The 12,045-nt window shown below is 41.8% G+C and overlaps 1 protein-coding gene across 2 annotated transcripts in view; it reads left to right on the forward strand.

The window, feature by feature from the left end:
• The window catches only part of Gcc2 (GRIP and coiled-coil domain containing 2), a 50,192-nt gene that overhangs the window by 32,924 nt on the left and 5,223 nt on the right, over positions 1 to 12,045 (forward strand). For both annotated transcript variants that reach the window (NM_027375.2, XM_017314082.1), the window contains 6 exons: positions 302 to 423; positions 1,969 to 2,145; positions 4,234 to 4,451; positions 6,380 to 6,574; positions 7,757 to 7,908; positions 10,333 to 10,534. In NM_027375.2, coding sequence (NP_081651.2) covers positions 302 to 423; positions 1,969 to 2,145; positions 4,234 to 4,451; positions 6,380 to 6,574; positions 7,757 to 7,908; positions 10,333 to 10,534 — 1,066 coding nt within the window. The remainder of the gene's footprint in view (positions 1 to 301; positions 424 to 1,968; positions 2,146 to 4,233; positions 4,452 to 6,379; positions 6,575 to 7,756; positions 7,909 to 10,332; positions 10,535 to 12,045) is intronic.

Below are 12,045 nucleotides of genomic sequence, written 5' to 3' on the forward strand. Positions count from 1 at the left end.
TGGGGTTTTGGTTTGTTGTTTGTTTTATGAGACAGGGAATTACTCTATATCCTATACTGACTTGGAAGTCATAGTATATCCCAGGCTGGCCTCAAACTCTGCAATCCTCCTGCCTACTGAGATTGCAGGGAGAGGAGCAGTACCTAGCCCCGGAACTAACTTTTAGTAATGTTACTAAAGACTAAAATGAATAATAAGCTGTTTATTCATTTTCACAAATTTTTTTTTACTTCATTAACCTCTGAAAGTACATAGGAGGATCATGTTGCAGTGACAATTTTCTCTCTTTTAAATGTTATAGGCAGAACAAGCTGCTGTCACCTCTGAATTTGAGAGCTACAAAGTCCGAGTTCATAACGTTCTAAAGCAACAGAAAAATAAATCTGTGTCTCAGGTTGAAACTGAGGGAGCTAAACAAGAAAGGTAAATTCTAAGGTTTTTCCCCATATAAACACAGGTTCTTCCCAAAGTTGTTAAAATCCCTGTTTTGATTGCTTTTGACTAGAATTTTAGGTTACCAGGGAGCAGAGAAATTCTTGGTGTCACCTAATTCTCAGACAATTAGGGAAGGATACAGCACAGGCATTATTACAAACTCTAAAGAATGTTAAAGCCAGAATCCAGTCTCTAAACTATAACCTCTTGTCTCAATAAAATCCAAACATAGCAGAGATTTAGGCACTAAAATTAAATGTACATTATGCTATTTATGACCACCTCCATTTGATTTGAATGCTATGTTAATGTCAGTTTAAAATTAGCATCCAGATCCATTTCCTAAATTGTTCAAAAATATCCCAGGAACAAGAGAATGAGCTGGGTTGGCACACACCATTTAAGCCAGCACTCGGGAGGCAGAGGAAGGGGATCTCTGAGAGATCAAGGCCAGCCTAGGCTACAGAGTGAGTTCCAGGACAGCCAGGGCTGCGCAGAGAAACCCTGTCTCAGGAAGAGATGAGGGGGAGGGGAGAGGGTTCAGACATCCTGTGCAAGTCCATTTTGATTTTGTAATAGAGGTCAGTTATTTATAGTTTTATTCCTGTTTCTAAGGTTCTAAACAGGGCTCATAGTCCTGTAATGTTTGCATGTTTGCATGCTTATGTGTATGCTTTTGTTAGTTTTTGTTTAAGAATCTACTAAGATATTTTCTCTACCCATAGCTATTATAAATATCTTTCAGTAACTATCATCACTTGTTAAGAGCCAATGTGAGCATACCTGAATCAAATTCACATTACTTCGGTGTGATTTTTTTAAGTTCCTTCCAGTGTTTTACATACTTTTTCTTAACCTACTTCTGTGATTTTTTTTAAATTAGAGCTTCTTATGGGTGAGAATTGTCACCTTAAATAATGTCCATTTCTTATACATCTTTTAAGGAACTAATAATGTATGCATTAGAGAAGAATTGAGGGTTTTCATTATTTCCACCAAGATTTTACTCTAATTCTAAACAGACTCATCCCTTTTCTTCAGGTATTGCCTTTCACTGTATTTTAACTTCACATGTCACTCTCAGACCCACTCTCTTACAAGTGTGTGAGGCTCTTTTCTAACTAATATAACCCTAAACATACAATGTAGTCTAGTCTGATACGACATGATGCCCTGTTCCATTTCAGTATGAAATACCAAACCCAGACAAACCCAAGCTTCGTGATCCCAGCAGTGAGGAAGCTGAGTCAGGAAGGCTGCAGCTAGTTCAAAGCCAGTTTGTGCTCTGTAGCAAGTATCAGGCCAACCATAGCTATATAGGCTAAACTCCAGAAACATCTTTTTGTAAATCTGTAGTGCCTGATACTTGCCATGTCAATATAACATTTTTTAACTATTGTAATTCTTGTGAGTATGTATTCTTTAGAATCATGCCCAGTCACCAAGAGTCTGACACTGAAACAGCAAACATATTTGAGGCCACAAAATGAGTTTACCTCTTTCATAAATGTTGTTAAACTATTTCTGTTTTAGGGAACACCTGGAAATGCTGATTGACCAACTGAAAATCAAGTTACAGGACAGCCAAAATAGCTTACAAATCAGTGTATCGGAGTACCAGACCCTGCAGGCTGAGCACGACACTCTGCTAGAGAGGCACAACCGGATGCTGCAGGAAACTGTGACCAAAGAGGCAGAACTTCGGGAAAAGTAAGGCTGCCAGCAGCAGCAGCAAGTGCCATTGGTAGCAGGCAAGCAGCCTGGCACTCTGCTGTGCCCCCCGCCCCCCCCTTGGATTGCAGTCAGGAGTAAGAGCTTATAGAGGCTTGAGAACTCTGCCTTACCTACTAGCAAACTTCCCTTCAGACTGTTTTTATCTTAAGCATTTTTGAGAACAACTAACATCTGATATTGCACCTTGCCTACAGCCTTTATAATCAGGAACTTTATTTAAAAAAAAAAAAAGCTTTCCAACCCAACTGTCAAATTTTAAAAAGCATTTTCTTTATTGCTGTAAAGAGGAATTAAAGTAATTATTCACTAATGAGGCCAACCAATGTTTATACAACCTACAGAGCCCAACTAATATAAACACCCGAGTCACAACTGGGACAGAATGATAAGCTTCTGTCGGGACTGGATTTCCAGTTGCATGTGAGGAGCTTGCAGGCAGCTAGCTTGTGATAAATCCATTGTGGATAGCACCTGGAGGCTACTACCAAGTACTCCTGGTATAATGGCAGACATTGAACACAGGCAAGTGCTATGCTTCCGAGCTGTGTCTCAGCCATCAGGAAGCTGTTGTAACTGATGATGATTTCTCCTTTATGTTCTTGTAACTATCATGAACAAAATGCTTGCAAAACACTATGTACAGTGTTTTACTAGTCACTATGAACTTGGTCATTGAGACCCCTTTTGCTAAAGCCAGGCATGGTGGCACATACATGTAGTCTCAGCATTCAGGCTCAGGACTAGGGCTACATAACAAGTTTAAGTCCATCTCAAACTGTATTATAAGGCCCTGTCTTTGAAAAGGGGGGTGGGGGGAAAGGAAAGGAAAGAAGAGAAAAGAAAAAGATCAATGATTTTTTTATTTTTTTCTTTAGCCACTAAATCCATTTTAATTTAATATGGTGTATAAAATTATGACAGAAAATTTTATTTTAATACATTATACTCCCAATAGGTAAGAATGTTCATTTAACACTGGAATCAGGTTAGAGACTGGCAAGCATGAGACCCAGGAGAGGGCAGATTTAACTGGCTTCTAATTGCTTCTAATTCTTATGAGCAAATATTTCTGGAAATTTATTCATGTTTTCGAGTTGAGGTTTGCTAAAACCAAACATAAAATAACAAAGATACAAATAAACTGTTTTAAAAAATTGTTGCTCAGGCTGCTGAGATGGCTAAACAGGGAGACCCTTGCTGAGCAAGCCTGGGGTCATGAATTCAGCCCCTGCTGCCCATGAACAAGTGGAAGAAGGAAGAGAAGTGACTACAAACTTGTCTTCTGACTTCTGCCATGTATATGGCCATAACACACCCATCATTCACTCACACACCATAATAATAAAAAGAATAAACTTTAATTAATTAATAAAGTAGTTGCTCCCCAAGTGAAGGTCTGCTCACTGTTGTCGCCCTGACTGTTTCAAACCCAAGTGGAGGACTGCTGCTAGTAGCTAATTCCCAGGACCCCACTACCTCAGAGTCAGCAGCAGGAGTATGGACACTAGGTGTTAGTGTTTTACAAGGTAAACCAGCAAATCTGATGTGCTGGAAAAGTTAGAACTAGCTGTAATAAATCAGGTCTTTGTGTCTATGTGATTCATGCTAGTTCACTCAAAAATGAATATTTTCCTTTGAGTCCTTGAGTTCTTTATGAAAAGTATCCTTTTCTCATGTTCAAGGTAGTATGGAATAGGTAGATGAATCTTATATGAGCTGCCTATATAAAATCACATAACAATAGAATAATATTGTGTGTGTGTGTGTGTGTGTGTGTGTGTGTGTGTGTGTGTGTGTGTATGTGTTTGTGTTAAAGTGTGTGTTTAAAAGTGTAACAGGGCTTTCCATCTCCCAGGCTAGTCTTACTCATTATGTAAAAGAGGGTGACGTTCTGATCCTCTTGGCCCCACCCCTATGTGCTGAGATTGCAAGGATGTACTAATGTGTCCAGTTTCTATGGTGCTGGGCACTGAACCCAGAGCATCCAGCTGACAGGCTGCTTCAGCAAGTGTAGTCCATTGCTGTGTAGCACTCTCATACAAACTTAGCTCTTCTCACCTTCAGGCTATGTTCAGTTCAATCTGAGAACACCATGATGAAGTCTGAGCACTCGCAGACAATGTGTCAGCTAACATCCCAGAATGAAGCACTCCGTACCAGCTTCCGAGACCAAGTTCGACACTTGCAGGATGAGCACAGAAAGACAGTGGAGACTCTGCAGCACCAGCTCTCCAAGCTGGAAGCTCAGCTCTTCCAGCTCAAGAGTGAGCCATCCACAAGAAGTATGTGTGACTGTGTGGGAGGGTGACCTTTTTGTGTTCTGACATATCACATAAGAGCATCATTCACAAATTGATAAGAAAGTAAAATATTGGATGAATCAATGGTTACCAGTACTTGCTGCAATTCCAGCAATTCTGGGTTTGGTCCTCAGCACCCACATAGTGGTTCACATCTGTCTCTAACTCCAGTCACAGGGAATTCAGTGGCCTCTTCCACCTCTGAGAGCACTGCCTGCACATGATATACAGTCATACGTGCAAAACGCCCAAAGACCAAAAATAAAAACAGTAATAGTAATAATTAAAAACATGTAAAACTTAAAGGAAAAGATTACTGAGTACCGACTTGTGTCGATTCTGTGATTAATGAATTATGGATTTGCTTACTGGAAATAAACCTGAGTCATATAAACCCTTCTTGATTATACTTAGAGCAGCCTATGCAACTTCTTAGACCACTGATGTTCATAATTGTGTTACCCTCTGTGTAATGCATTTATTTTTTGTTTGGCTTATACATACACCTATCAGTCTGTTGGCATGAGTTCTAATTCTGTCATCTATTGACTTCAGATGCATGTGTTCTTGGTTGGAAGCTTTGGGCAGAGCTAGGGACTTATAACCCGTACTTGTCGAGTTTTTACCAGTGCAGCGTCTTCCCTCAGACTTTAGTGAGGTAGAATCGCCACTTCCACGTCTTCTATTCTGCTTCTAGAAAAGGCCAAGAGAATGTCAGTTGTGACAGTGATGTTTCAGTCCTGTGTTCATGGTACTTCATTTCTCATAGAAAATGTTATGGAGGATTGGCAGGCACAGGTCACTTAAAGTCAAAAGCTGACCTTAGGAGAATGTAGCTTATACCAAGAGTTTTAAAGGAAATGATCAGCCAAAGAAAAACAGGTTGTACAAAGTGGTCGTAATTTAGGAATCAGCAGTGTAATAAGCAGTTGGTAAAAATGTCAGAAACTCAAGAAAATGCTCCAGACAGGCACAGGCAGCCAGAGACTAGCTGAGCTTTAAAGGACTGGGAAGACAGTTATTGAAAGACGGTATTGAAAATAAATAAACTGGGCTGGAGAGCTGGCTCAGCAGCTAAGAGCATTGACTGCTCTTCCAGAGGTCCTGAGTTCAATTCCCAGCAACCACATGGTGGCTCACAACCATCTATAAAGGGATCTGATGCCCTTTTCTGGTGTGTCTAAAGACAACTACAGTGTGTGTGTGTGTGTGTGTGTGTGTGTGTGTGTGTGTGTGTGTGTGTGTCTGTATGTATGTGTGAAAAGAAATGAACTTTGAAACTTAAAAAATATCTGGGTTAAGGTATGAGACCTTGCATAGAGTTAATTCCTCATTAATCAAGCAATGCATTTGGAAATGTCTTATGAGCTTCACAAGTCTATATAAGTGTTTGTTATTAGTAAGCAAGAAATCCTTTCTTCCTTTTTTGAGATAAAAATCATACTATGTAGCCCTGGCTGGCCTGGAACTCACTATGTCCACTAAATGTTAGGATTAAAGACATGTGCTCAAGAATTCTATGGTAACTGATGGTTCCCTACACTGAACTCTGGGCTCTGTTATCTTAACACTGTAGATGTAGCAGGCAACACTAAGTACCAACTGTGATGACAGTGTAAGGCAGCAACGGAGACTGTCAGCACACTGCAGCATGTAGGAAGGATGGGGGCGTCATGCAGAATAAGCCAACTGTTCATCATAGGCAGCAAGTAGCAATGCATATCGTTTCTGTTGGATGATTAGCATAGCTCAATGTCAAGTGACTAAATGTATCTAACCATGTACATCCTTTCTTCAGACACCATTTGTTTAGCTTCTGTTTGTTGAATTTCTTTAACTTTATTAAAGAAGTGTTGGGGTCAATCCACTGGTTCTTAACAATCTCACTTACCCCTTGAAATATTTCCTAGGCCCTGCTTCTTCCCATCAACCTTCGAAAAGCCTCCGAGAAAGAAGAACCACAGACCTCCCCCTTCTGGACATGCACACTGTGGCCCGCGAGGAGGGGGAGGGCATGGAGACAACTGACAGCGAGTCTGTGTCGTCGGCAGGCACACACATTCAGTCCTTAGAGCAGCTCCTTAGCTCTCCTGACACCAAGCTTGGTAGGTTGTCTTCCGTGAATGGTTCTTGGTTTTGTATCATTTTTACCTTGGCTTCTTGTTTGATAAATACTACTCTGATTTTTATGTGGTTTTTGAGCTATTTCAGTAAAGATACTACAGTATAAAACCGATCTCTTTAAAAATTAAAAACATAGCCAGGCAGTCAGTGGTGGCACACACCTGTAATCTCAGTACTTGGGAGGCAGAGGCAGGTGGATCTCTGAGTCTAGAGTGAGTTCCAGGACAGTCAGAGGAATACACAGAGAAACCCTGTCTCAAAAAAAATTTAAAAAAACAAAAACACACTAACACAAGCATAGGCCTGAGCCAGAAGTGCGTGATGAAGTCACTACAAGTTCTAGAAGTCATTAAGAAGTCCTTTAATGTTATCAGACAGTAAATGAACCCTTACCCTCCAAGGAACTGTTTCAGTTTATTCCTTACAGTGAAATATTGGTAAATTTGCTCTGATAAATACAGTATAGTTTTAGTATGCTTCCTTGTTCTTGTGTGTAATGAATATTACTGCTCATAATTCAGGAGGATTCTCTTTTTTTTTTTTTTTGCTTTTTCAAGACAGGGTTTCTCTATGTAGCCCTGGCTGTCCTGGAACTCACTCTGTAGACCAAGCTGGCCTCGAACTCAGAAATCACCTGCCTCTGCCTCCCGAGTGCTGGGATTAAAGGATTGGTCTTAGTTTACAGTTTCAGCCCATGGTCACTAGGCCCTACCATTGACACTGGCAAGACAGAATGTAATGGTGGAGCACCTTATGGAAGCCAAGAAGACAGGAATGGACCAGACTCCAGTTTCCTGTCAAAGGCACACCTCCTGTGACCTAACTTCACTCCACTGTGCCCCATGTCCCAGTAATACCTCTTACTGGGAACTCAGTGCTCCCTAGTGTCCATGAGGCCCTGGATTAAAGTCCAGGGCACAGTCACACACACCCCCAAAAAATTGCACAAAGCCTAACCTGTGAGCGGCTGACAGAGCCTGTACTCCAAAACGTATTTGTCCTGCAGCAGAAATTCAGTCTTACTGGTGCTGCCTTCAGCTAGCATCATTTGCGCTGGTGTATGTCATGTAGACAAATAACAAGGACCGTACATGTTACAAAGTAAGACATTTCAGTTTTTTATTTAGCATCTGTAATCTCTGATTTTTAAAATTAATTTTTAGAACGCCTTGCAGAGACCTCCTTGTGGCATAATGAATTTACCAAAGAAGAATTAGCTGAGAAGCTCAGCTCCACCACGAAGAGTGCAGATCACTTAAACGGCCTGCTTCGGGAGACAGAGGCTACCAACGCTATCCTTATGGAGCAAATTAAGGTGTGGGCAGAAGCTGGCTACCCTGAAACACTCTGAGCCAGTTGCTTCTCTAACCTTTTGTGTATGTGTGCCGCATTTACAAGCTCACCTTTCAGATGCATCCATAGCATCTGTGTTATGTTAGATTCCGCATGATAGGAGCTATTGCTTTTATATTTGTTAAATACTGTTAATTCATACTTTTTCTAAGAAAGCATAGCAATTGGGCAGTCATTTCCCAGTCGTTCCTCATAGAGTTAAATAAAACATGAGCATATGTCCTTGAATCCTAAGGACAATGGAGCACCAGTAATTCAAGGCATTCCCTCCCTCTTCTCCCCATCTCTTCCCTGTTCTCCTTCCCCTTTCCTCTTTTCCTGTGTCCCCCTTTCTCTCCCTCTCCACTCCTCTTTCTCTTTCCCTCTCTCTCTTCTCCCCCCCCTCTCTCTCTCTCTTTCTGTCTCTCTCTCACTCACTCTTCCTCTCCTTCTCTCCTGTTTCTTAGAACAAACCCTGGGCTGATCTTGAACTTGTTATATAGCCACAGGTAGCTTTGCATATCTGATTACCATACCTCTACCTCTGAGTGCTAATACTACAAGCATGTAGGACTTCAACAAAGAGTGCTCAGATGAGATATTTTCTCCCTCTAAGAATGATCCAGCACTCAGGAGACAGAAGCAAGTGGATCTCTGTGAGTTCAAGACCAGCCTGGGCTATAGAGCTAGTTCCAGGACAGCCAGGACTTCACAGGGAAACCATGTCTTGAACACACCCCCCTCCAAAAAGAATTATTTAATCTTTATAATGACTAGAGAACCTTAAGAGAACAAAGCTGAAACTGAGTCAGACATAGAAGTTACACACACCTTTAATTCAGCACTTGGGAGTCAGAGCAGGCAGACAACTGATTTTTAAGGCCAGCCTGGTCTACATAACAAATTCCAGAATTCCAGGTCAGCTGCAGCTACATAATGAGACCTAGTCCCAAAAAGTAAATGAATGAATGACTATAGGGGAGGTGACAGAGGCAGGCAGGAAGCAGCAATGGCAGCTTGTAAAAATGGTTGGGCAAAACTGCAACTTGGAGCTGCCTGGCAGCAAGCGTGTGTGCTTCTGCTTCCGCCTCTGTGTTTGTGCCCTTCCTCTATGTGAAACTGTCCTGGTCACTTGGTTTCTGTACTGAATTATATTTATGATGACATCCAAATACTTTTGCATCTCTATAGGTTTCCACTTTGTCAAGCGCCATCATGTCGAGCACCAGTGGCTAATTCCACTTCTGTAGATCATATAATACTTGTATTGCACTTAGGATATTTCTTACACCTCTGTCAGGTTTTTAAGTGTTCCTGGATCTTAGGAGAGTAGGCCAGCTTCTCTATACCACAAAATAACAGTTTACTTAAAAACGTTCAAATTATCCTCAAAGATGGGCAGGAAAGGGACTGGAAAGATAGCCCAGTAGTTAACATAAGGACTGGTCTTGCAGTTTCAGTAGCTCTGATTCCAGGATCGCATGCCTCTGGCCTAAGTGAGTACCTGCACTCGGAAACATACCCCGTTCTACTCCCAACATACACAAATTTAAAAATTAACAGGGTTATTGGATTTTGGTTGGGTTTTGAGGGGGAGTTGTTTTTGTTTTTGTTTGTTTTTTAAGGTTTGTTTGTTTGTTTGTTTCATGTAGGTGAGTACACTGTCGCTGACTTCAGGCACACCAGAAGAGGGCATTAGATCCCCATTACAGATGGTTGTGAGCCACCATGTGGTTGCTGGGAACTGAACTCAGGACCTCTGGAAGAGCAGTCAGTGCTCTTAACCGCTGAGCCATCTTCTCCAGCCCTGTCTTTGTTTTTTGTTTTTTTAACTTCCTACTACTTTTCAAATTATCTCTCTCCATTTTTTCTGGTACTGTTTTGTAATGTCTAGTACTTCTTAGTGTTCCTGATCTGAGCTTGTTTTGATAAAGTTCTATTTGCTCTGGACATCCTGATAGCCTGCCTCTGCAAGTGGGGTGAGGGAAGGGGTCAGTGCAGGCTGCAGATTTCCCCCCTGCTCCCAGACTCCGAGTGCTCCCAAAGCACATGTCCCCAGAGTGGAAGGAGGAAGTGCACTTGCCCCAGCTCGTGGCTCTGGTTGTTGGTTTAGTGCTTCTGTCCCTCGCCAGTGTCCAGCTTCTCTGTGATGTATGAGCTTGGGCAGGAATGTCTCTCTATTTCTGTCTTCACACTGTGTGCTTCTGCGCTGCTTCTCCCTGGCAGTGTTTAGAAACCTGTCACCTGCTTCTCTGTTTACTCTCTCCCTGAGTTAGTTAGTAGCTCTCACGCTTGTCTTCGCTCCAGTTTTGTTTTCATGGGGCAGGGATTGCTCGGGGAGAAGATGGGAATATTTGTGTTCATTTTGCATCCCCACACTCTCTGGTAACTAACCTCTAAACGCCAGCTTCTCAAGAGTGAAATAAGAAGACTGGAAAGAAACCAAGAGCGTGAGAAGTCTGTGGCTAACCTGGAGTACTTGAAGAATGTCTTGCTGCGGTTCATTTTCCTGAAGCCGGGTAGTGAAAGAGAGAGGCTTCTGCCTGTGATAGACACCATGCTGCAGCTCAGCCCTGAGGAAAAGGGAAAGCTTGCCACAGTTGCTCAAGGTATGTGATGGGACGCAGTCACTGGTGTGCGATCCTGGGCACTAACCATGGCTCGTGCATAAGAATTGATGTGTGCCTGTAACCTTTTTCTGTTAAATTTTATTCACTTGGATTACTTTTGTAACACACATAACTGGGGTTGAAAAGCTGGCTCTTTAACACTTGAGTCTGTTGCAGTACATCAATGAGTTCAATACACACCAAAGTACAGTCTGACCTGTCTCTGAAAAGTACATCTGTATTCTGGGGTTGAGTTGGATATGTTTTGTTCTTAGTGTGTGTTCACATGTTTTCCTCCTCCCTCACTTCCCCTGACTCTACTCCTACTCCTTGACAGTAGAGGAACAACAGTCACGTGACCCAATTCTTGTCTGTGGCTAGTCTTGAGGTGCCATCCCATGGTGACTGTAATGTTCACATCAGTGAGGTTAACAGTGTCTCTGTAGGCTCCTTTGAAATGCTGTGGTTGATAGACCTGAATTGAATATGCCAGTTTTTCTAACAGAAGTAGAACTAGAGGCTTGTAATCTCCTCCCACGCCATGACCACGGTGTTATCGCAAATCAGTGTCTACTCTGCCGTTGGTTGATGGTCTCCTTCAAGCTTTGTTCTGTTGCATTTTTTCAGGTTTAGTTGAGTGATGGGTCGTGAGGGTCTAGTTGTTTGGATTTGTTTGTTCGTTTGTTTGTTTTGATCCCCTCAGAGTTAAAATAAGTCATGTTTTAACTTAATATACCATTTATGAATTGAAGAAACTGATCATTTGTCCATAGCAGTCCAGCATTTGAATTTGGTATTTATAGGAGCATTACACTTATTTAAATACTGTGTATATGCAATTTTCTGATTATATCCAGGTGGATCTGGGCAAAGTGAGCACCAAGAACACCTCACGAGTGTGTTGTATACTTACTATAGCATTGCAGCACTAGGCCTAAAACGTATAGATACCAACTAGTGGCTGATGTTCTCATTTTGATGCCCTCTAGCATGGTCCTCCATCCCCTATACATCCTAAATAAGCTAATACGTTCAGAATGGCCCTTGATTTTAAGGCACTTGGTATTCTTGGTCAAACTTACCTGCTGGACCTCACCCAAGATTTTACATTTTTAGCAGCCTGATGCTTGTGGTCTAGGGCTGTATGTACCTCATGAGTTCTTCATCAAGAGGACTAGTGAGATTCAGGCTTAATGTTTGGCAGGGTTATTTACTTCATGATGAGTTCTGGTAGTTCCTTTGAATCTGTTTTCATGTAACCTGTTGTCCTAATGAAGAATGTTCTTAGTACTTACAGTATTCTTATTTCTGCCAACTAAAGTACAGATTGCCATAGCCACTGTTAACAGTAACCAAATGAAGCCAAGCATAGTAGTATATACCTGTAACCCCACCATTCAAAGGCTGAGGCAAGAGGATACCAAGAGTTTGAGTGTTTACCCCAGACTACAGAGTGGATATCAAACCACAAGGGCTATATAACCAGACTCTATCTCAGACAACAAAAAGTT

Source organism: Mus musculus, chromosome 10 (assembly GCF_000001635.26).
Source record: "Mus musculus strain C57BL/6J chromosome 10, GRCm38.p6 C57BL/6J".
NCBI classification, from domain to species: Eukaryota; Metazoa; Chordata; class Mammalia; order Rodentia; family Muridae; genus Mus; species Mus musculus.